Below are 25031 nucleotides of genomic sequence, written 5' to 3' on the forward strand. Positions count from 1 at the left end.
ATTTCTCTTCACTGTGCACGTGTTCAGTACTTAAACACTGTCTCAAATATCTGTTTTGGCTGTTTTTGATAGCATCTTGTCTGTAAGAAGCTGACCTTTCCATAGAGAGGCCCTAGAGTCTAAAATTATCAGAACAATTAATTTATTTGTGTCTTTTGTGATGATCTCTTGTTTTAGTAAGAAAAATCCTTACAACATTCTCAAAAAAACAAAAAAGTTATTTTGGAGATGCTTGGTTCATCTCACCATGTGAACTCCTTCAAAAGACCTGTCCCATCTCTGTGTTGAAGTCCAGAGGTCTCCACTGGTCTCTGGGGACCTCACAGAGGAGGCTGGACCCTCTTCCAGACCATAGCCCTTTGCAGATTTGAAAGCGGCTGTGCTGTGCTCCTCAGGTTCAGCGCCAGACTGACTGCCTCCAGGTCATACAGTATTGTCACAAGTCCTGAACATCCTTCTGTGGACTAGATCCCTCTTCAGCGATGGCTGTCATAATTATCACAATGAGCCAGATATGGGCAACCCAAGAGGAAACAGAGAACCTTGTCACTTCCCTAGTTTGGGACCCTCTCCAGCTCACTCCTGCCATGCCTGACTCAAATTGCCCATGGAGGACCCTTTCAGCAAAGGCTTACCCAGCCTCAGCCTCTATATGTGAGATGGCTTGAAAGACACAGTCAACCTTCCTGGGCCTTGGTGCCCTTAGAACAGAGAGGCAGGGCTCCTGAGTCTCTGTCCCCACCAACCTCAAATTCCCCAGGACAGCAGGAGGGTACTACCTGCCCACTGAATTCACAAGAAAAAAGGTCCAGGGGAAAGCTTCACAGGATGGAAAGGAGAGAGCTCCTGCCCCTGCAGGTAGAGAACTCAGTAACTCAAATCCAGCCCCTTTGTCTGGTCTCTTGTCTGAAATCAAGAGACCCAGATGTCCAAATATCATTCTAGCCAAGAAACAGTGTGCTGGGGATACAGGACTTTTACCCAGGAGATAATGGCCTGACAGCCCTTCTCTGTTGGGGTGGAGGAGGAAGGCAACCAGGGCTCCTCAGGTGAGCACAGCCAGCCCTCTTATTCTCCAATCTCAGGAGTGGGGTGAGGACTCTTCCCATGCCAGAGCAGCTGAACAGGTCAGCCAGACAAATGGCATAAGTGGAAAGGTAAGAGGGAAATAAAGAGTCCCCGAAATAATGGCTGGGTGTAGTGGCTCGCGCCTGTAACCCCAGCACTTTGGGAGGCTGAGGCGGATGGACTACTTGAGGTCAAGAGTTCGAGACCAGCCTGGCCAACATGGTGAAACCCTGTCTCCACTAAAAATACAAAAATTAGCTGGACATGGTGGCGCATACCTGTAATCCCAGCTTCTTGGAAGGCTGGGACAGGAGGATCACTTGGGCCCAGGAGGCGAAGGCTGCAGTGAGCCAAGATCGTGCCACAGCACTGCCTAGGCAACAGAGTGACACTCCATCTCAAAAAAAAATAGAGTCCCCAAAACATACTGACTCCCAAAGCCCATACTTATGAGGCTCAGACTGTGGTTTGGCCTGATCCTGGCCCCAGGACTTCAACCCAGCCCTCACTCCCAGGGAAGACAGCATACCCCCATTAAGAGCCTCCCATGAGGTGCCACTCTCCCTGACCAAGGGTCCTCAGGCTAGGCTTGGCCTCCATCAGAGGGAAGCAGAAATGGGGGCATATAAAGGAAGAGAGTAGAAAAAAAGTAAAAGGACCCACTCCTGCAGTGGAGAGTGATAGAGGTCATAGCTGCTTTTTAAAAGGGACTGCTGGGCTTCTCATGGAATATATAGAGAAGAAAAGGTGGCTTCCCTTTGGATAGGATGGGTATTCAACCCCAGGATGGGACAGTCCTGGTCAGTTTACACCTGCTGGCTTGCATAGTTGTTAATAACACCCACTTTCACTCGCAAAAGGTACCTGATTGGACCAAAACAATGACATGGTGACTCTACCTTGGAAAAGGACTAGAAATGTTTTTCCTATAACTCATAATACATGTATAGCTAGAAAGTGACCATTTCACTGTGTGGCCACATTCACCTTTACAAATTAAAAATTATATTTGTATCCAAACTATCTTAATCAAAATAGTATATCATCAAGCTGCACTTTTATTCTTAATAAAAAAATGTTATCTATGCATAATATGATACTGAAATTAACCGGAGAGAGTTTTGTTTAAAGTGCATTCTTGCAGTTCTTTGTTCTCCTAATTGCTGGAAAATCCAATTTGGTCATGAACTCAAAACTCTCCTGTATTTGTTTTCCTTAAGAAAAACTGAGTTTGTTTCTTTTGAAGGAAAGGTTGAAAAGTTTAAAAGACCAAGCAACGAGCAACATTTACAGCCTGGAACTATGTATGTCATCTGTTTCAGGAGAGAAAACAGAGTTACTCATTTCCACAGTGGGCCTGCAGCCCCCTCTCCTCCAGAATGCCCTCACCCACCACTTTTTTACCCAAACCTATCCTTATTACACCAAACCACCGACACCCCAGTAAGATTTACAGATTCTCTGAGAGCTTCCCTGCAGCATAATTTTCTCATTTGAAAAATAAAGATGCAGTGGGGATTTTCCTGCTTCACAAAAAAAAAAAGAAGATGCTTTAAAAAATGCTTCAAAATACCATACAACACATGTGGAATTGTTGATAGAGTGTTGTTTTTGGAGCCAGACCTGTATTTGAATCCCCATCAAACTTGCCCTACTGCTTATTATTTGGGTGACTTTGGTTAGTGACTGAAACCTCTTGGACTCACTGTTTTATTGGTAAATGGAGGGTTAATAATACCTGCCTTCCCCAATGTCTTAACAAGGGAATAAGATGGCATAACGAAATGCCTGGCATTCAGTAGCCACTTTCCCTGATTAGCCCTACAATCATTTGGTGACTAATGATGTGGGCACTATTAAAATTTTGCAACCTCCTTGCTTCTTCTATTTTCCTGTCCCAAGCTGAAATAGTGAAAAAACTTTAAAATGGAGTGAAACTCACAGAGGTCAGCATTAGCCTTTGTTATTTTTCAGTTGCATTAAAAGGGCTTGATGCAGAAGACAGACTGGAATGTTTGGGGTTTTAGATGCACTGGATGATTGTCATTGTCCCTTTATGCTGGAAAAATCTAAAGTTGGTTGTGTTGTCTATCATTCTGTCAGACAATATTAATATCCCTAGCATTACAACCTCTATTAAACATAAAGAAAACAACTAACTATGAAGAACCAGGTTTTGCTCCCAGAGACACATTCAGTGGCTCTTGTTTATAGGTTTTGAGTGCATACAACAGAGGATAGAGATTTTTTTCATAACAAGTGTTCATTCTGTCCAAATGCGTCATCGCATAATACTCCTGTAAAGCATATTTAACCTAGCAAATTGAGTCCTAAAGCATTTCTTTCATTCTGTTGTTTCTCGTTGAGACTACTCCTTCATCCACTTCAAATAGCTCTTTCCCTGCCATGGCTCACCACCTTGTCTTAGGATCTCTCTTCTTTCTGTTTGATAATTTTATTTTATTTTATTTTATTTTTTTTTTTTTTTTTCTGCTTGATGTAAAGGTCAAACCAGATGGTTAGAATAACTCAGTCCTCAGCTGGGTACGGTGGCTCACTCCTGTAATCCCAGCACTTTGGGAGGCCGAGGCGGGTGGATCACCTGAGGTCAGGAGTTCGAGACCAGCCTGGCCAACATGGTGAAACCCTGTCTCTACTAAAAATACAAAAATTAGCCAGGCGTGGTGGCACGTGCCTGTAGTCTCAGCTCCTCGGGAGGCTGACGCAGGGAGAATCGCTTGAACCTGGGAGGCAGAGGTTGGTGTATTAGTCAGGGTTCTCTAGAGGGACAGAACTAATAGGATATATATATGGGAGTTTATTAAGCATTAACTTACATGATCACAAATTCCCACAATAGGCTGTCTGCAAGCTTGAGGAGTAAGAAGACCCAGTCTGAGTCTCAAAACTGAAGAATTTGGAGTCCGATGTTTGAGGGCAGGAAGCATCTACCACGGGAGAAAAATGTAGGCTGGGAGACTAGGCCAGTCTCTCTTTTCACGTTTTTCTGCCTGCTTTATATATGCTGGTAGCTGATTAGATTGTGCCCACCAGATTAAGGGTGGGTTTGCCTTCCCCAGCCCCCTGACTCAAATCTTAATCTCCTTTGGCAACACCCTCACAGACACACCCAGGATCAATATTTTGCATCCTTCAATCCAATCAAGTTGACACTCAGTATTAACCACCACAGTTGGAGTGAGCCGAGATCATGCCACTGCACTCCAGACTCCGTCTCAAAAAATAAATAAATAAATAACTGAGTCCTACTTTCTTGGCTTTCAGCCTCACACTCCTCCTGAATCCTCACCTCACTCCCTTCTGTGTCTCATAGCTGCCCTCATACATCACCAGTGCTTTTGCCTTCTGACCTTAAATATTCTGAAGCATCATTTGCTTATTGAAATCACCCATTTATGTCAGTGCAGTCTAGTTGAGCAGAAGGGACCCAGATGGCAAGTTCAGCTGCTGAAGTGTGGCAGTTGCCCTTGTCAAGTGGAGACAAACACATACAAAGGAGGGATGGGAGGTGGACGGAAGGAAGACATACGCCCAAAGCCAACTCATCAACTTCCAACTTTCTATTGACTTGTCAATTACACACACGTGTGCACAGTCCAATCTGCATGGCCCGAGCAGGTCCTGCAGGCGGAGAGGGCTGCTTCAGCTTCATGATGGTTTCAGTGGAACATGCCCAAGGGATTCCTTTAATAGTACTCTATAGCACTGAGAAGTTTGTTCATCTCAGTTGTTCTCTAATCACTTAGGTCCATTGTAACCTTGGATAGGTAGAGAGAGGTGCCTTTTATTTTGGTGCAGGTGGGAGATCATTATCAGCCTGATTTATATTCATTAAACAATTGTAAATTCACATTTTCTTTTTGTCATTCTTTCTTCCTTGCATTCTCTTCACCAGTATAGGTTCTGCTGTGAATTTTCCATCCTCCAGTGTGGTCTCTGGAGTCAGATGTCCTGAGTTCAAGTCTTGACACTTCAATTTACCAGCTGTGTAGCCTTGGGTGATACATTTTATCATTCAAACCTCAGTTTACTAATCCTCACTAATGAGAATGAGAATACTGACTACCTGATTGGTTTGTTGAGACTAAATGAGTTAATTCTCATAAAGAGCTTAGTATGAGGCACAGAGTAAGTGCTCCTTAAATGTCGTTCCATCAACCAACATTTGTTGTGTGTTCTTCTAGTCAAAGTGATTTTTAGGTTTGCTCTTCATGGAGCCCTACACTTTGCATCTAGGCAGGCAGGAGATTCTCTGTAGGCACAACAGCACCAGCAAGAAGGTAAGCTTAGATGAGCTGTGATCCTGGAGTGGCAGTCACTCCTTCATCTATTCATTTCACTCAGTAAATATTTATTGAGCACCTACTATGTGCTAGGAGATGGCAAACTAAGTAGACAAAATTCTTGTTCTCCAGAACTTTGTTTTCTTTTTTATTTTTTTGAGATGAAGCCACTCGTAATGTATTCTCTATGAATGCAAATATATATAAATACACATAGAATCTGTTTTTATAAAAATTGTATCAAATTCTTCATACTGAAAATGGCTCACTTCACATGATGTATTTGACCATTGTTTCATGTTGATCTACATGTTAAATTATTTTTTTTTAATTTTACTTTAAGTTCTGGGATACATGTGCAGAACATGCAGGTTTGTTACCTATGTATGGTTTGCTGCACCTATCACCCTGTCACCTAGGTTTTAAGCCCTGCATGCATTAGGTATTTGTCCTAATGCTCTCCCTCCCCTTGCCCTGAATGGGAGGAGACAGAAAATAAATAAACATAAAGGGCAAGAAAATATTAGAAAGCATAAAGTGCTATGCAGAGAATTTATCCTGGGTAGTATGCTAAATAATGACCAAGTAGTTACCCTCAGTTGTATGTTCAGGGAAGGCCTCTGAGGATCTGATATTTAAGCTGGCGTACAGAGAAACTGACCACAATGATAAGAAAGATTTCTAGGAGAAGTGAAGAGCATGTGCAATGATCCTAAGATGGGAAGGAGAATCAGGAAGGAGGCCAAATTGCCTGGTCAGTAGAGAGTTGTGTGAAATGGAGCTGGAGAGGTAGACAAAAGCCCAATCCTATAGGCCATATATGTCAGGGAAAGGAGCTTAGATTTTACTCTAACTGTGATAGGAGCCACCAGAGGCTTGTGAACAGGGAGGGACATCTGATTTACATTTTTAAAGGTACTCCGCGGCTGTCTTGTTGCTTTCTTCTATTGTCACTGGGCATGCTGGCCCCATATGCTGAGGCACTTATTGTCTTTGGAAGAAGCTAGCCCACACAGCCATGCAGGAAGAACTACCAAGATGCCATCACACTGTCATCTAAAAAGCCTACCGTTCTTCCACCATTTGTGCTCTTAGAAAGTAACAGGATGAAAGAAGTGATGGAAGCAAAAGCTGACCATCTGCCCTGAGAACTAAAGTCCAAGAAAGATCATTTCAGGGCTATGGCGCCATGAAGGTTGGGTCCTACATTCTGGCCCTCTGTTTTTTATAAGTTCATTATGCTCTGCTACCCATTCTGATATTCCAGAGCTGAAGGATTTACCCCTGCTGAGCAGAGATGAGCCAGGTTAACTTTTGGGGTGTACAACAAACTGGATCTCAAGAATATTTGACTATTATAGTTTGTTAGTCTACATAGAGTTGCTCCTAGGAGCTATGGCTTGTAGGATGTCAATTTATCTCTGATGACAAATGAAAATTGCACCCAGTCTTGTGTCTGGGTTCTGAAGCTAATGAAAATGTGTTTGAAAATAACCCCACGGCCAGATAATAGTAAGATGGGGATCTTTTATAATATTTCATGGTGATGAAGATCTCTGTTCCATTAGGAAATATTCAATGTGTGCACAATGAACATTGGGCAGGGAATCAGAAAGCCTGAGATCTGGCTTCAGGTATGCCACTGGTGAGTCGTGTTTAAAGTTTGGCAAGGTACTTCAATTCTGCAACTTAGTCTACTTGTCTCTAAAGGAAGGAACTTGGATGACTTCATCCTGGATCATCTCAGCTCTCATGTTTGATTGTCCATGTGCCATTACCCTGATTCCCTGCTGGCCACATTTGTGGAATGGCCGGGCTAAGAGCAGAGACATCTGATCTACCCTAGAGCTGACTGGACCACACAGGGATCAAACCTACACCTTTGACTTCTTTAGCACCTTTTCGTTATCAATTGAACCAGCCATCTGCAGTGAGGAGGAGTGTAGCTTAAGTAGGTTTATCTTCCGCACTCAACTATATACTCTTTAATGCTGTAGTCACTAAATTGTACTAAATCTTCCCTGTGTATTTTATATTATTCAATCCTCATTAATAATCCCATAAAGTAAGTGCTAACATTATTCCCAATTTAATGCAAGAAACTGAGCCTTGAGGAGGTTGAGTAGTTTGCCTGAGGACACACAGCTAAAAAGCACCAAATTTATTTTTTTTATCTTTATGTCCATAGGTTATTAGGGAACAGGTGGTGTTTGGTTACATGAGTAAGTTCTTTAGTGGTGATTTGTGAGATTTTCGTGCACCCATCACCTGAGCAGTATACACTGAACCCTATAGAAAGTACCAATTTTAAACTCAGTCTAACTCAAAGCCCACACAGGAATTTAGCTGCCACATTCCAGTGCCATTGCTTACTTATTTGACCATATTCCACAATACTTATCACAGTGTTTGATAGACATTATTAGACATTCAATAAGTGATTCTTAAACGAATAAATGTTTGATGCTAGCATGCCTTCAATATAACCTTGAGAAACAGTATAACCATGTTATATTAAGAAACAACATAACCTTGTGAACCAGAGGTCTTACCCACTCTACTTAGACTTAGTACAGAATTGCTCATGAAATCAGTCCCAGTAATCAGAGCTTAACCTACATAAGGACTTATGGATATAACTTACCCCAATGACCGTTGCCATTCTGTAATTAGCCATCCTTTTGGTTCTCAACTGGAGGGATGCAGCTGGGAAAAACACATGAAAACCATCTGAGAAACTTTATCAAAAGACAGAGGCCCTTTGTTTCGCACCTGCCCCTCTAACTAAATCCAATCCTATCTAGGGAGGGTGGAAACAGCTAGTTCTGTGCAAGTTCTCAGGTGTTTCTGATACATTTTGCTGTGTACTTCCACCTCTGCTTCTAACCCTACATATACACCTCCATTGAGAAGAACTACCATTGTAGTGAAAGTCAGTTCTTCATTTAAATGAAGTCTGACTTTATTAGAATCTAAATTAAGTGATAAGGCTGTGTGTGGCTGACTTGAACATAAAGACACCCAGAATTCCAACTGTATTATTATTTTACCGATGAGTTTTGACTGTAGCTGACATATTTATGTTTCATTGTATCTTTTCCAGAATCTGACTTGTAGAACAAAGTACACAGCTTGCTTTCAAATTTGACTAAAGCGTAGTAAGTGTTATAGAGCAGCACTGTCTTGCAAAACAGTGATGGAAATGTTCTATATCTGCTCTGTCCAATTTCATACCCTTTTGAGTGCTTGAAATGTGTCTAGTGAAATTGAGGAACTGAATTTTTAATTGTGTCTTATTTTAATTTAAATAGCCACATGTGTCTAGGGACTGCTGTGTTGGAATGTGCAAGTACAGAGAAACATTGCTTCATCTTTTTAACCAAAATAATGTAGTAAGTACCAGGACCCATTTCATTTTTTAAAAAATCACTTTCAATAATGGCTAAAGCAAAAACAGAAACAATGCTGTAAGAGCCCAGACTAAATTCTAGCATGCTTACATTTCCACCAGGGAATGAATTCTTAAAGAAAGAGAATATTCTGACCCCAGAGTAGATGAAAGCAGGTAGGCAGAGAAGAGACACTCCCAAGGGGAGGTTCCTAGTAGGCTGTGAGACACAGAACAGTGAGACCATCAAGGAGAGAGAAATTTCCCCTCAGAGGAAAATCTAAATGTGGTTTTAGCCACCTGTCACCCCAGAGGGAGGACAGGATGGCAGTGTTAAATTGGTGAGATTGTGAAAACAGGGAACTTAACTAACCTTCAAGGCCAGCTGAGGTGTTTAAAGTGCATTTCAGTCAACAGAACTCCGGTCCTGAAATCCGGAGGGTTTTCACCTATATGGCAGATTGGAAACCTGAATTTCTTTTATATTATAAAATTAACAATTTCGGGGCCAAGCGTGGTGGCTCATGCCTGTAATCTCAGCATATTGGGAGGCCGAGGCGGGCAGATCACTTGAGGTCAGAAGTTCAAGACCAGCCTGGCCAACATGGCGAAACCCCCATCTCTACTAGAAATACAAAAAATTAACCAGGCAAGGTGGCAAACACCTGTAATCCCAGCTACTTGGGAGGCTAAGGCACAAGAATAATTTGAACCCAGGAAGTGGAGGTTCCAGTGAGCTGAGATCACACCACTGCACTCCAGCCTGGGCAACAAAGCAAGACTCTGTCTTAAAAACAGAAAGAAAGAAAAAAACTTAAATTAACATTTCTGGCTGGCCACAGAGGCTCACACCTGTAACACTTGCTTGGAAGATATTAAGTCTCTCTGTACTCAGAGGGTAGGTTGGCTATATTACTCATATTACCTGATGGGTGTATTGCTTAGAAAACTTTGTTCTTCTGTTGAAAATGGGAAGAAGTATGGTGGGGTGGTCCTGGATCATGAGTCAGGAGGTCTACCACTAACTCTGTCCATAACAGGCTTTCACTTGTCCTCTGAGTTTTTGTTTCCTAATCTACAACATGAAGCAAGCTGACCAGATAATTAATATTATTAATTAATTGATCATTAAAATTAATTATAGTTATACGTATTAAAATTGACAATTATAATGAATAATTATTACATATAATTATTAATGATGTTAATTATTATTATCCAGTAAATTTGCTTCATTTTATAGATTAGGAAACATCTATAAAATTTGGACTGGAAAATTACCAAGTTCACACGCAGCCCTAAACTTCTTTGATTCTAACACTAAATTACAATACTATCTTGTATTCCTTCTCTGAAAGGCCTCTCAATTAAAAATCATTTTCTCGAGGACTTTCATTTCTTTTTTGTTTGTTTGTTTTTTATTGTGGGTTTTCTTTCTTTTTTTTTTTTTTTTTTTAATCTTTTTGAGACAAGGTCTCAGTCTGTCACCCAGTCTGGAGTGCAGTGGCACAATCACAACTATTACACCCTCAATCTCGCAGGCTCAAGCTCAGCCTCAGCCTCCGGAGTAGCTGGGACTACTGGCACATGCCACCATGCTAATTTTCTTTCCTTCAATGTAGAGACCAGGGCCTTGTTGCCTAGGCTGGTCTTGAACTCCTGAACTCAAGTGATCCTCCTACCTCGGCCTCCTGAAGTACCGGGATTACAGGCAGGAGCTACCACTCCCAGTTTCCTTCATTTCTGTACTTTTTATTGCTACCCTCCCCACACTGAACACCAAATATCCAGGAGGGATGCATACAGTCAATACTCAGCATTCCACCTGTTATCTACTACTACCTAGGAAGTGGGAAATTAAACCATAGAACCTAAATTCCCAGGGCTTAGTGAAAATCACCCAAATAAAAAGAAATAGTCAGAAGGACATTTTGGTGGTTTTTCTAATATTCTAAATGAATGAGACCACAGTTCATTCAAGTTTGAATAAATCAAATAGAAACATGAAGGTTGTCTTTTTTAATGTTTCGAGTATAATAAATAAGCTTATCAGCTCATTAGTTGAGCCTCCATGATGAGTGATTCTTATATTTAGTGAGTCCTGTGAATAGTCAGAGTTCTTCACTAGGAGCAATGATGGTAAAAAGCGTGTCCGTGGGCTCATAGCACAGAGGAAAGTATGCCTCACCCACACATGCATGGTACCAGCAAGCCTCCGCTGCCTTTTGGCAGGGGCATTGATCTTCCTTTTCTCTAAGAAATCCTCTCCCATCTTATAGAAAAATGCACAAAAGTACATCCCATTGCCTTCATTGGAATACAACCCCTATGACCCCAGGGATCATTTTCAGGGGTCAGGGAGACCCCGAAGAGTTTTTTCATGAGGCGTGACTATGTAGCTAAGACAGAACCTTCCTCAGTGGCCTGCAGTCCACGTTCTGCATAAAACCCAGCTTCACCTCGACTTATTTTCTCCATCCTAGGGGCATGGATAAGGACATTGCATCCTCGTTGTGTCTATGGAAAACGGAATGATGATCAAAGAAAGATACTGATTCAAGTCAATATGTATTACGATGCATTATGTGGGATATGTGTGTGTGTGTGTGTGTGTGTGTGTGTGTGTGTGTGTGTGTGTGTGTCTTTGGGGGTACCTGTGTGTGGCTGTCCCTAAGCCATCACATGTCTGCTCTCCCATGTATGACTTTCTGTGTGCAGAGCTTTCATTTTTATCTCTTCTTTGCTCCTTCTGTGAATCTCACTGCCTGTTGGCTGTCTCTCTACCTCTCTTCTCTCCTCTCAACTGCCTCTTTTTACTAGCAATAACATAAAACTGGGTGGATCTGTAAAATAATTTTTGCACCCATTTATTTGAGTTTTATGTTCCCCTTACTAATTCAAAAAGAGAGTAGGGCATTTTATACTCCCTCAAAAGAATGATGCTTAATCCCAGCACTTTGGGAGGCCAAGGCGGTCGGATCACGAGGTTAGGAGATCGAGACCATCCTGGCTAACACGTTGAAACCCTGTCTCTACTAAAAATACAAAAAATTAGCCAGGTGTGGTGGTGGGCACCTGTAGTCCCAGCTACTCGGGAGGCTGAGGCAGGACAATGGCATGAACCGGGAGGCGGAGCTTGCAGTGAGCCGAGATCGCGCCACTGCACTCTAACCTGGGCAACACAGCGAGACTCTGTCTGAAAAAAAAAGAAGAAGAAGATGCTTTGTTGATGTGGTCCTCATTGCCCCTCTATTGTCTCAGGAGATCTCAAGGCAAATAGTTTCTCCACTCCTGACACCAGAGAAAGCAAAAGGAGAGATAAAAGAGGCCTGATGAGGCTTCATCCATCATGGTGCAGATCCAGTGGGAGCGACTTCCTGTCCTGCCCTCCCTCAAACTCATCCTCCCCCTCCTCTCCTCCTCTCTATGCTCCCTACCTTCCCCCACCATGCATATTTCATCTGTTCTAGACAGCACTTTTATAAAGGATTAAAATCAGTTTCTAAACTGTTCCCAACTACCCTAACCAGCATGTCTGTTCTGATCAACCTCCTCACACACACACACAATCCTTTAAAAAAAAGAAAAATCAGTTATTTTGATGAGTTAGGCATAGCACAGCAAAATACTCTTAAGGTTACTCAGACATCAGCTCCTCCTCTAGTGGTAGAACCTTTTGTGGGGGGTGCTTTTACCTACATGGGCTACCCACCAAAACCTAGCCTGACAGCTTACACCTAGGAATACACATAGCCTGCCTGGGGAGGGGATTGGGCCCTGGAGCCCAGAGCAGACCTTAGAAGTGACTGCCATTGAACTCTTGACTAAAACTCACAGTGTATGGGATGATAATGCCATGGCTGTCCTCGCTGCATTGAGACCTCCAGCCTTCCAGATGGAGTCCTGCAGGCTGAAGAGCTCACTGACACTCCAGGAGATGTGGCATTGCTTGTCTCCTCGACACAAAAAGCGTAACTGCCTCTATCTCTTCTGTCAAAATAATGACCTTCTTCGTCTGTTGTGGAACCAAATGCAAGACGATAATGCCAGATGATGATTCCAAAGCAAGATAATGACTTATTTGAAATGATTTCCTTTGAAATCATCTTGTATTTCCTAGCCTAGTTATAATTTGGTTAATTGATTAATAATTCTGTTTAATTGTCTCAATTTCTGCAAACACCAATTCAATATACCTACTTTTTCTGGTTGAAAATGTCTTTGCTTCTCTAAGTATCTTCTACCTCTTTTGCCTGTGTGCACTTTTGCCTGAGCAACATTCTGATGACATAAATAGCACCCCTTCAAAAAGGTGTTGAACAGATCAAGGTATCTCTCTGTGTTCCAGAGCATGAGCACTATAATGTGTGTCCTTGAAACAGTACCTCTGATTGGAAAGATCTAAGACCATGTCTTTTAAAAGCCAACCTCCCTGCCAGACAAATGAAGCTACCATTCCTGGCAGCCCTAACCCCTACCTGCAGCACGGGGCATGCTGTACTTGACATAGTGAGAGGCTGCCCAAGAAATAAAAACCCAAGCCCAGACTCTGGGAGCCTGCAGCTCAACTGGCAGCTACTGAGCTGGGGAATTCTACAACTCTGGAGTGCATTTACATATTTTTTAATGATCTGGGTTAAAACCCTGCTCAAAGCAGAGGTCTTCTCAGAGCACAACAGTGTGGGACCACAGATAAACACACACACTTCCACCTCCACAGTGGAAGAATGCACCTCGATGGAAGCTGAGCACATTGCTGCGCTCTGTGTCTCAGGGAGCGAAGGCAGGGAACTCACCCTTTCTGGAAAGGTGAGTTAGGCAAGACTCCCCAACGGACTCTGATGTGTTCCTCAACATTCTTCCTCTCTGTGTTCCATCAGCTAAAAACTTCCAAGGTCGCTTTTCATTTCTCATTTGAAATGGTATTTCTGACACCCAAATTCATATAATCAATCGAGTCACTTCATCCAAATACTCATATCCTAAAAAGAGTCAATACAGTCGTTCATGCCTTTGAAAAAGTGACAAGGAGCAGAAAGAAACTTAGAGGAGAGGCCTGCACCTTCTATTCTGAAAACTATCTCAGGCCAGTGATGAATACAAGTGACCAAAAGAGAGAAGTAAGAAGAGGGCCAGATGGGAAGCAGGAAATGAGAAGCTATCAATCAGATAGGAGGTGTTGGAGGGGAAGGAATTGGGTGTCCAGAAGGAGATGACAACCCATTAATCTGAGTTTCATGGAACGCTACATGTTTTTAAATAAGACCTTTCTCAATAGGCCCATCTACATGAGCGAATGCACCACTGGGAGGTGGAGAGAATGGGATTCAAATTGAGGAAAAGTGAGGAACTAACTGGGCACTGGTGCTGACCAAGTAGGGACTCAGAGCATGGTCAGCAAAGGCAGACTCAAGCCCAGGTCATCCACAGGGCATTTTGCTTGCAGGTACCTTTTAGACTAAGTGTCCCATTCTTCCCTGTTTGACCACAGTGTCCTGCCAAGTGAGGGCAAAGCTAATGAAATGGTTCTGGGAAAGAATGGGGAGAGAAGTTCACCCGCCTGCATGATCAACCAGTTGATCCTCACACCAGCACCACCCCAAACTCCCATCCACGCACTGGCACCTTTCAGCAGCTCTCTGTGAGGCACTAGATGGAGGCAATTGAGAAAATGGAAGACAACAGCATGACAGGGCAATACCTGAGGATGTATGCATAGCCTTGAAGCATCTGGCATGAACCAGGCTTTAGAGTTCTAATTGATCTGTGTGTGTACAATTGATTTTTACTTATCTTTCTTTTAAAGCTACTCTGAATTGCTTTAGGATAATCCAGAATGTGAAATGATGTCCTCAAAGAATTTTAATGACACTTGGAACGATTGCTCAATCCCTGTGTTTTTAACTTTTGTCTTTTTCCCTTGATTATTTTTCTTATTGAGCATCTAAAATTCTCTCCAAGTCCTTGACTTTCACTTCTTTTTCCTCTCCTTTGGGTGGTATTGTCTGAGGAAACGAAAGATAAAAGTAATAAAAACAACGATGGTGTCTAACTCTTAGATAATGCTTGGTATTGACTAGGAATATTCTTTCCTTGGGCTTGTAGAATAATAGAGATATTCTAAGTATTTCTTTTATTTTTTTGAAATGCAATTTTGCTGTCACCCAGGCTGGAGTGCAGTGGCATGATCTTGGCTCATTGCAACCTTTGCCTCCCAGGTTCAAGCAATTCTCCCTGCCTCAGACTCCCATGTAGCAGGGATTACAGGCACCCACTCCCATGCCCAGCTAAATTTTGCATTTTTAGTAGAAATGGGATTTTGCCATGTTGGTCAGGTTGATCTCAAACTCCTGACCTCAAGTGATCCACCCACCTCGGCCTCCCAAAGTGCTGGGATTACAGCCGTGAGCCACTGCACCCAGCCTCTAAGTATTTCCCATGCGGTAATCCATTCCATCCTCACCACAACGTGGTGAGGTAAGTGCTACTATTGGCCCATTTTACGATTAGGAAACCAAAGCACGGGAAGTTAAGACACTTGCCCAGGTCGCGCAGCCAGCTAGTAGCAGGACTAAAGTTTGAACCAGGCAGTCTGGCTCTCAGGACTGTGATTTTCCTCATTGTGAATCACCAAGCATGTCTCTGCACACCGTCAATGGAATAGCCAGGAATGACGTTGTTTGTTTTAATCTTTAAAAAACCAAGTGTGAGCTCTTAACTTATTTTACCTTTAATGTTCTGTTTTTTCCTCCCACACTCTCAGATGATGGAAATGCTTAAGGCAAACTAAGGTAGTGTGAGACCACACCATGTAAGTGTGAGCATGGCTTTGTGGGTTCAGCTGTGTTTTGTGCGCTTCTGCCTTCTGTTCCCGCATGTTTTCTCTGCTGTTCTCTGATTCCCGCTTTCAGCGCTTAGCACTTGGGCCGCATGAAACTGCCGCTTCAAGCCATAAATCTTCTGTCTTTGTTCCTGATTTTATATCTGTGCCTCTCTCTCCCACAATCTCTGGCACTTGCAGCTGTCAGCCTGGCACCTCCCTGGGAAGGAGCTGGGGAGTCCTGGGGGATGTGTTTGGTTATTGTTCTCTGACAATGAGCACGTGGATGATGAGCTTTTAGAATTCTAGGCATGTGTCCACACTCTCACTGCAACATACTACTACAGAGTGTGGAACCACACATGTGGGCATCTCTGTACAAACCTTGTCCTTTGCTATGCGGCATTCTCTGGGGCCACCAGCCTTAAGCGGATTACTGCTGTGGGAGTCTCCGTAGAGTGAATGCTAAGTGAAAGTAAACACCATTGTGCCAACTAACAGGGCCAAAATGAGCCATGGAGAGAAGAGGTCATCTTCTCATGTATTATGTTCCCTGTGTACACTTGTGTATGTGATGGAACAAAACTGTGACTACGAAGGAAAAAGAATAATGGGTTTCAAGCCAGATACAGACTCTAGTGGCCCTTCATTGTACTGTTTACACATACACACACATGCACACACACACAATTCCTTCTGGTGTTCCTTGATTTTCCATTACCTATATCTCCAAACTGAGTGATTCCAATATGTGATAAACTCGATTTACAGAATAAATTGAGAAGGAGGTATTTGTCCCTAAGAGCATACCTGGAACATTTAAAATATGATCCTGACTGTGATTGCAGGGTTGGAACCGCCTCTTGTTCTCAATTTCACTGAAGTTTCTGGTGTGTGTTGAATGGAAATTTGCAGGAAACTTCCCAAGATAGTTGGCAGCAATGACAAGAATGTAAAATTAGAGGGGCTCTTATGAGATATGACTGAGTGCTGCCCAAGCCCCTGCAGTGTTGAGACCCAACCCATCGTTTACAAACAGAATTCTAGAACTGATGAGTCCTTAGAGACGGAGCCTTCACTCCAAATCCCTTAATTCACAGGAAATGGCCAAGGTTTCAAGAGAGAACGTAACTTGCCCAAGATGGGGGCAGAGCCTGGATTAAAACTTAATCCTCCTCTTCCCATCAAAGCATCTTTTTGGTGTGATATCCCAGTTCATTTCTCTCTGGAAGAGAATCTCTTGCACACTACCAGGAGAGCCTTTGAAAAGTGAAGGAGCCTACATCCCAAGAAAGGACCCCAAGTCCCTCTCCTGGCTCTGCCACGAAGTATCTGGGTGAGCTTGAGAAAGTTGCTATGCCTCTCTGGACCTTGGGCTCCTCATCTATAAAATGAGTTTGAAAGCAGCTGATTTCAAAAGTACATGATGCTAAGTTTGCTGAGCAACCTCGGGCTTTTCATGCAGTTTCCTCCCGCAATATTCATTTTCGTCTGTAGGATTATGAAAGAAGTTATAGTCAGGCTTTGCAAATGGGGACAGCCTCCAGGAGCAAGGGCCTTGTGATTTTCTGTTACTAACTGAAGAAGAACAAGGGCAGGAAGGAGAAGGTGCAGATGAGGAGCACACAGCCTGTGCCCTTTACACGGACCTATCAGACTCAGATAGATGTGGCAAGCTCCGGTTTGGTCATCTCAAATCAGCCGATTTCAGTAGTTTGAGGTTATCCAGCTGGTATGGACTTCTCTTCTTCCTGAGATATCACTGATCAGAGCTCTGGAACTTGAGCAGATCCAGCAGGTGAACAAGGTTACATTCTCTCCTTTTCAGTGTATTGCTAACCAAGTTAACAAGGCCAGGGAAGTCTCTGAGGAAGTCGGAGAATAATTCAAAAGCCAATAAGGCAAGAATAGAAACCCACACATGCCAGCTTTCAGCAGAGTTTTGAGATACATCCTTCATTTACATAAAATTATGGAATTACACTTATTAACCAAATATGCAATGTCACTTTTTTAACAGAGCTTTCTCTTTCCATGGCAAGTAAATGACATTTTTATGATGATTTTTTTTTTCTTGGAGATAGAGTCTCGCTCTGTTGCCCAGGCTGGAGTGCAGTGGCACAATCTCAGCTCACTGCAACCTCCAATTCCCAGGTTTGAGCGATTCTCCTGCCTCTGCCTCCCGAGTAGCTGGGACTACAGGTACACACCACCACGCCCAGCTAATGTTTTGTATTTTTAATAGAGACGAGATTTCGCCATGTTGGCCAGGCTGATATCGAACTCCTGACCTCAAGTGATCCACCTGCCTTGGCCTCCCAAAGTGCTGGGATTACAGGCATAAGCCACTGTGACTGGCTATGATGAATCTTTTTTAGAGAGCAAAAACTCATCGCTTGATTTAACATTTTGGTCCATTTGGGTTTTCATATATCAAGTGTAGCCAATTACACAACTTTTTCCAAACAAACGCATCTAGTCTGCAGCAGCCTTCCCTGAATCTGACACTGATTCAAAATCTGATGGGAGGAGCAGGACAGGATATGGCAGAACAGGGAAAATCACAGAGGTGGATCATTTCTTGTGTACTTCTTAGGTTCTAGTGCACTGGACAAATAGCACCACAAAGAGCTATGGCCTCAGAAAGTATTACCAGGATAGAATTTCAGCTCCAGAATTTTGGCAGAGAAGGGACTGAGAGGCAGCACATCTGGCTGAAAGGGTTGTGCAAAGAGACTCTTGATGCCACCTCTGCATGGCACTTCATGTAAGATTGAAAGATGATAGTCCACCATGTCATTTGAGGGAAGCAGCTGTTGGAGATAATGAAGGGGACTAATTCTTGGCAACTATCACTGCCCTGGTGTTACCATTCCTTCTCCTGTGACAACTGCAGCACTGTTTGAAGAGGAAAATGGCATTCTTGGGCAGCCACACAAGACTAGTTGGTCTTCCCGCTGAGGATGCTGGGCAGGCAGGCAAGCATCACAAGCTCCTTGCCTTAGTTCTCCCTTTGCTGGAGAGCCCCCAAACAACAGTCAACCAGCTTGGAGTAGGGGGTGGATTTCAGGCTTCTTTCAGGTCCTTCTTTGCCCCTTCCTAGGATAATCATTGTCCTGCTGAGCCCTCTAGTGACCAAATTGGAAACTGCAGGTGTCTGAGGAAAGGGAGGTAGGGAGAGGAAGGGAAGGGGAAGGAAAAGGGGAAGGGGACGGATGGAGGAAAGGAGTTCTGTGGACTGCTCCTGAGCCACAGCAAAGCACTCCACTGTCTGTGCAAGCCTCAGCCTGAAATGCTTTCTAAATATTTCAGAAGAAGGGGCACATCTATGGCCTGAGACCCTAAAATATCAGCCTGGAGGCCTGATGGCCTGTCAGCATGCAAACATGCCAAGTTGGTTTCCTGGTTAGCCACGGTGATGATGAGGACTCTGCTTTTTTTTTTTTTTTTTTTTTGTTAGACAAGATCTCATTCTGTCACATGGCTGGAGTACAGTGGCGCGATCTCAACTCACTGCAACCTCCACCTCTGGATTCAAGCAATCCTCCCACCTCAGCCCCCCACCCAAGTAGCTGGGACTACAGACATGTGCTACCACACCTGGCTAATTTTTGTATTTTTAGTAGAGATGGGGTTTCACTGTGTTGCCCAGGCTGGTCTTGAACTCCTGGGCTCAAGCCATCCACCCACTTCGGCCTCCCAAAGCTCTGGGATTACAGGTGTGAGCCACTGTGTCCAGTCAACTCTGCCTTCTTTTCTGCTTCTAGTTACTCCAGCTTAGTTCTGAGAACTACTAGAAGCTCTAGATTTGGCCAGGCCTTCATGTCTTGCCGTAGAGGAAACCCCAGAATTAACTGAGCGTTCGAGAGTCTGAAGAACCAGCCAACAGAGCCTAGCCATCTGACAGAGATACACATTAATTTGCTCCCTCAGGGCCCTGCACAGACTGGCCTGGCTCCTGGGGGCTGGGTGGCCCTGCACTGTGTGGGGGCCAAGGCCCTTGGCCCACTTAAGGTTCACTGAAAAGTCAGTGACATGCGGCAGATTGATTAATAAGAGAAAAGGCATATAAATTTATTTAACATGTATTCCTGGGAGCCTTCAGAATGAAGATCCAAAGATTCAGGGGAAATTGCCCATTTTTCTGCTGAGGTTCAATGAAGTAGGGACAGCCATATAGAAATATGATTGGACAAAATGGTTAGGATCTAATGCTAATAGAGTGAGTGGGGAAACCCAGCAAGGCCTCTCTGTCTAGATTCTTCTTGGCCTCTCTGAGCCAGCATTCCTTCCTTCCTGGGTATGGGGCAGGACCCTCTCTGGAATGGGGGCCTTATGGCCAATAGTCAAACAAGGTGGATCTGAAAATTTCTTTATGGCCAGTTTTTATACAGATAGAGCAGAGGGAAAGTTAGAGTACTAGATTTAGATGCTATGCCTGGCTTTGGAAAAAGAGGGTTCTGGTTTCTGTGACCAGCCTTGGAGAAGAGGGATTCTATTAGGTTCATGCAAAAGTAATTGCCGTTTTTTAGGTCGGGCACGGTGGCTCTAGCCTGTAATCCCAGCACTTTGGGAGGCCAAGGTGGGCGGATCACCTGAGGTCGGGAGTTCGCGACCGGCCTGACCAACATGGAGAAACTCCATCTCTACTAAAAATACAAAATTAGCCGGGCATGGTGGTGGACGCCTGTAATCCCAGCTACTCGGGAGGCTGAGGCAGCAGAATCACTTGAACCTGGGAGGCAGAGTTTGCAGTGAGCCGAGATCATACCACTGCACTCCAGCCTGGGCGACAAGAGTGAAACTCCATCAAAAAAAAAAAAAAAAAAAGTAATTGCGGTTTTTGCCATTATAGTTTCTATGGCTAGCCTTGGGGGAGAATGGGACTGGGAGACAGGAGAGCAGAAGAAGTTCAGAGAAGATCGTTTGCTTCTGAGCCTGCTTCTGAGGACTTCATTTTTGGGTGGTGTTTTCTGAGCCCCAGTAACTGCTTCCCCAGACATCCACCTGCTAGACAGACAGAAAACAAGCCCAGCACCACCACTACCTCCAACACCCTGATGCAGAGGGCTTCCCCAGGACAGGAAGTAGGTTACACCTGACTGACGTGAAACTAAATTGTTTTAATTGTTCCAAACTAGTGGTTCTCAAAATGTAGCCTCTAGACCAGCAGCATTGCCCAGAAACTTATTAGAAATGCAGATGTTCAGACCCCAAACCTGCTAAATCAGAAACTGTGGAGGTGAGCCCCAGGAATCTGTATTCCATAAGCCCTCTGGGTGATTCTGAGACCCCCCCAAGGTTTGAGAGCCACCACTCCAAACACTGATTCTCAGATGTCTATAGATAGAAAAGTAAAACTCCCAGTATTTAACATGTAGGTTCTGAGGTGTCACCCACACAGATTCCGAAGTTCTACAGTGGTGTGCATAAATCTGCTTTTTGACCATCATCCAGGTACTTCTGATGTGGGAGACCCACAGGCCACCACTTTGACAGATTCTGCTCTAGAAGAAATAGCGCCATCTTTGCTAGCAATTTTACCTTCTCTCTTAGAGATAAATATTGTTCTCATGTCTTGCCAGTCATGAAAGAGATCTCAGCAAGTATATCGTAGTATTCCAAGTCTTCAGGTGGGATCGTAATGTTTACTTTGACACGTTAGTTGTTGCTCCCCTTGTAAGGAACATCTCGGTAGTATCTGCATCATAACTCAGAAAAGAAATATTTCTCTGGAAAGAAATGTGAATTACTGAGAGAAAAGAAAGAACGGGAAGCCTGTGGCTGGGTGTTTTCTGAGTGTGGGGACACATCTCCTTGGGAGTCTGAGTCTCTGGGCTGATCTGCTGGGCTCAACCAAGAAGCCGTGAGTTACCTCTAGGCTGTGAGTCCATCAGAGAGCAAGTGGCCCCGTCTTCCTTCTCAGAGAGCTGGAGATTTACTGCTGCTTTCTCGACAGGACGCAAGAGGATAGCTGATTATCAAACTGCTGGGGGAAAAAATGGCTTTCAAAATCTGAGGTTATGAGTATACTTGGCTTATACGGCCAACGCATTGGTCACCCTGGAAAAATTAAGTTCATATTCGTGAAGATTGTTGTGAATATAAAGTCCCAACGCTCCTCAACACAGCTCTAGGCCTACTGGGAGCTCCAAAAGAGATTGTTCTCTTCTGTATCACTTATCTCCCCCATCTAACCCTCCAGTTCTCTCCAGAGCACCCACACCTTCATGGGGTACTAATTCTTTTGGATATACCCCAAGAAAACTAAGGATACTCAGTCACATTTTCAAGAATTTGACAGGAGCAAAGCAAGAGACTTGGCGCTGAAGCTCCTTGTCACCCGTCACCTAGGGTTCACATTGCCTAGGCACCAGCACTGCAAAGATACCATCTACTTGGGCAGTGGCTTTCTCAGGCTCAAGCCTTTATTTTCAAACCACCAGGGTGGAGCAGGGGAAAAGCTGGGTCTTTCCATCGTTCCTTCCTCCTCCCTTCTGCCTCCTTTCCTTACCCATTTCCCCACATTCCTTTTCCCACCTTTTTCATGCTTCTGTTAATTGCACCAGCTTTTTTCCCTCTCCCTCTCAATTTTCTTGTTGGGCTGCCCACATCCTGGAAAGCAGTACCCCCTAACCCTCACACACACCCCAAAGAGCTCAGAGAGCCTCACCAGCATTAACTGCTGAAGCCACGTGCATCCTGCCAGGCAGGGAATGCCACCTTAGTTAACTGTAAGACATAATTAAAAGGCAGATCTCCCCTCTCTCAGACAGAGAGAGAAGGGAAGCAAGAAAGGGCAGAGCTGCAAAGGAAAATCCAAAGAGAAGCCACAAATGATTTGAATTTTAAACTTACTCGGTGGTCCAGAAATGTGCAGCCTGCTGCCCCCCAGCAGTGGGGATCAGGACACTAGGCAGGGAAGGGAGGTGGAGGAGGAGGGCCGTGCTGAAAGCAGGGCAGTAGTAAAGAGAAGAAAAGCCTTTTGTCCAGAGAGCAAAGCCAGTCTTCACAGAGTTGTCCTGGTTAGGAAGAATCCTGTTTGGGAATTGGGAATAGGCCAGGCTGGCCATGCTGGCAGGAAGCTCTGACTTTCATCTCACTTACCTGTCCTTTGCTCCTGCCCCCAGGGCCAGCTCCATATTCTTTGCTCCTACACCAGAGCCACATGACCAGTGCAGTCCTACAGGGATCCAAGCTCACAAGGGCTCCCATGCTTGTGGTTTAATGCTCTGCAGTCCCAGTCTTGACATTGTTAATAGTCGTATCTTTGAATGTGTGTTTTGCAAGTGAACTCTGATGGGACAGTGAGGCACTGGAGCATGGGGGATGGGGGCATGGAGACTGTTCATGGGACCAGCTTCCTGCTGCCTCCTCCTCCCTCCACCCACTTCCCAGTCCCACCCCCACCTTCCTGCAGATGGGTTCTCAGCCTACTCTCCTGAACCCTGAAACCCTGAGCCCTGCCCAGCCTGCTTTCCCTGTGCCTGCCCAGTAACCACTGCCACCGTCTGCCCCAGGCAGGGGTCTGGGCACAGAAGAGAGGATCATAGTTGAACGCACCTATCCTGAAGCATCTCGGGGCAGGGCATAGCAGTGTCTGTCCCTGCCCAGGACTGGCAGTGCTACAATGTCCACAGACATTGAGAAGCCACAGACAGAGTCCACAGCTCAGTGAGGAGCAAGCCTATTGCCCACCTCGATCCAGTTACCTAGTAGAGATATTACAATACCCTTAGGATCATTTGTCTGCTGTGGGTTGGGAATACCACCAGTGAGAAGGGGAGGTTCCTCAAGACAGGGAACAATGAGTTGGGCCAGCAGCTGGTGGGAAGGAGACTCTGAAAAGCCATCAGGCCTGAGTGACAGCCTGTGAGGATCCTAAGCACCCCCATGCCAGACGGAGCGCTTTCAGCCAGTTCACTTGAGCCTACTCTGTGCCTGGGGGACCTTTCTCTCCCTCCTTCCAACCTTCTGGAATCTGTCTGTGTTTGCCTTTTCTGGCCAGAGCACAGCACCTTCCAGGGACAAAATGCAGATTGCGTGACTTCAGTGATTGTACAGATGAATTAAATGCTCTGACATTTGCATTTAAACTGGCATTGCATGAAATAAAAATGAATGGTAAATTAGTGCTAATTTGATTTTTTTGTTTTTATTTACTTAGAATGACATTAAAAAGTATATTTTCAAAATCCCACAACAAGATGAGAGGGACCACAGGAAAAAGGGAAAATGTTTGTATTTTAGTGCTTTTAATGGCACTTTTTCCTGCTTTTTGAACAATTTTAATTTAACCCTGGGTCTGCAAATTATGTAGCTGGTCCTATCTGCAGCCTAGTTCCACCTTGACTTGGAGACGATCATCTTTGCCTCTACACAATGTTAGAGGTGAAATTCTAGTCCTGTAGGGGGAAAACAGTTCCCAATCTCTGACTGTAGGTAATTTCAATCTTATCTGTTTACCGACCAGAGAAAAAAAGGAAGAAACTTAAAGGTAAAAAGCAAAGAGGTGCTTGCATTTAGACAAGCATCACAGGGGAGGAAAAACAATTCTTTTACCCTTTTGAGTTCTTAGCTGGGATGAACCCCTATAATAAAAGACAGGTTAACAAGACAAAAACAAACAGAAGTTTAAGAACATAACTTCATGTTTACATAGGAGATACCCAGAGACATGAGCAAATTTCAAAGAGGTGACTTTAAGTTCAGGCTTAAATACCATCTTCAGCTGAAACAAAGAAAGGAGGGTATTGCAAGGGCCAGTTAGGGGGAGGTGACCAGGAAGAGCATGGTAAACAAGTGGAAGGTTTGGTATCCATATGTGAGTGCCGCCTTCGTGGAGAAGTCTGACTTAGAGTCATCCTCCTTTACTCAGCACAGAATTTCACCCTCATGAATGGAGATTTCCTTTCTGGATATGAATTTCCCTTACAAAAGGGAACTCCTACCCTGTCTTCAGAGCTTCTCCTGTGTCTGCAGTTTCTCAAAATAATCAGCTCAAAATTATCCTTATACCGAACAAATGTATTTCGGGATGGCATACTCTAGCTGGTAACTTCCTATATGCACAGGGCAATGTGACATCTATTCATTAATTATGAGAGACTCTCTTCAACAATGTATCTTCTTATACTCAACACAGATTGTCCATACTTCCAGCATATTACAAATGATTTAGGTCATTTATCACCTTCCAGTCTGAAGTCTGGCGCCTCAAATGACATATTAATAAGCTTGTAATTTCTCATAGCTTCAGTATGAAAAAAGGGAATAAAGCAAAATTAAGAAAACATCACTTCTGTAGCACCATTTGTCTAAGTAAAATGTGCAGCGCTACATTTTAAATGAGATTTTTTTAAAGAGAGAGTAGAGTACCTTGCCCCTTCCTCCCAGGTCAAAATCAATATATATATATATATATATATATATATATATATATATATATATA

At 43.9% G+C, this 25031-nt stretch overlaps 1 protein-coding gene across 2 annotated transcripts in view; it reads left to right on the forward strand.

Annotated features, from left to right (window-relative positions):
• The window catches only part of LHFPL3 (LHFPL tetraspan subfamily member 3), a 576163-nt gene that overhangs the window by 497815 nt on the left and 53317 nt on the right, over positions 1 to 25031 (forward strand). Inside the window, exon 3 of one of the 2 annotated variants that reach the window (XM_025379622.1) lies at positions 15524 to 15571. The exons of the other annotated variant lie outside the window; for it this stretch is intronic. Within the exon in view, the coding sequence (XP_025235407.1) occupies positions 15524 to 15540 (17 nt within the window). The 3' untranslated portion in view covers positions 15541 to 15571. The remainder of the gene's footprint in view (positions 1 to 15523; positions 15572 to 25031) is intronic. 2 annotated transcript variants of the gene reach the window in all.

Source organism: Theropithecus gelada, chromosome 3, assembly GCF_003255815.1.
Source record: "Theropithecus gelada isolate Dixy chromosome 3, Tgel_1.0, whole genome shotgun sequence".
NCBI classification, from domain to species: domain Eukaryota; kingdom Metazoa; phylum Chordata; class Mammalia; order Primates; family Cercopithecidae; genus Theropithecus; species Theropithecus gelada.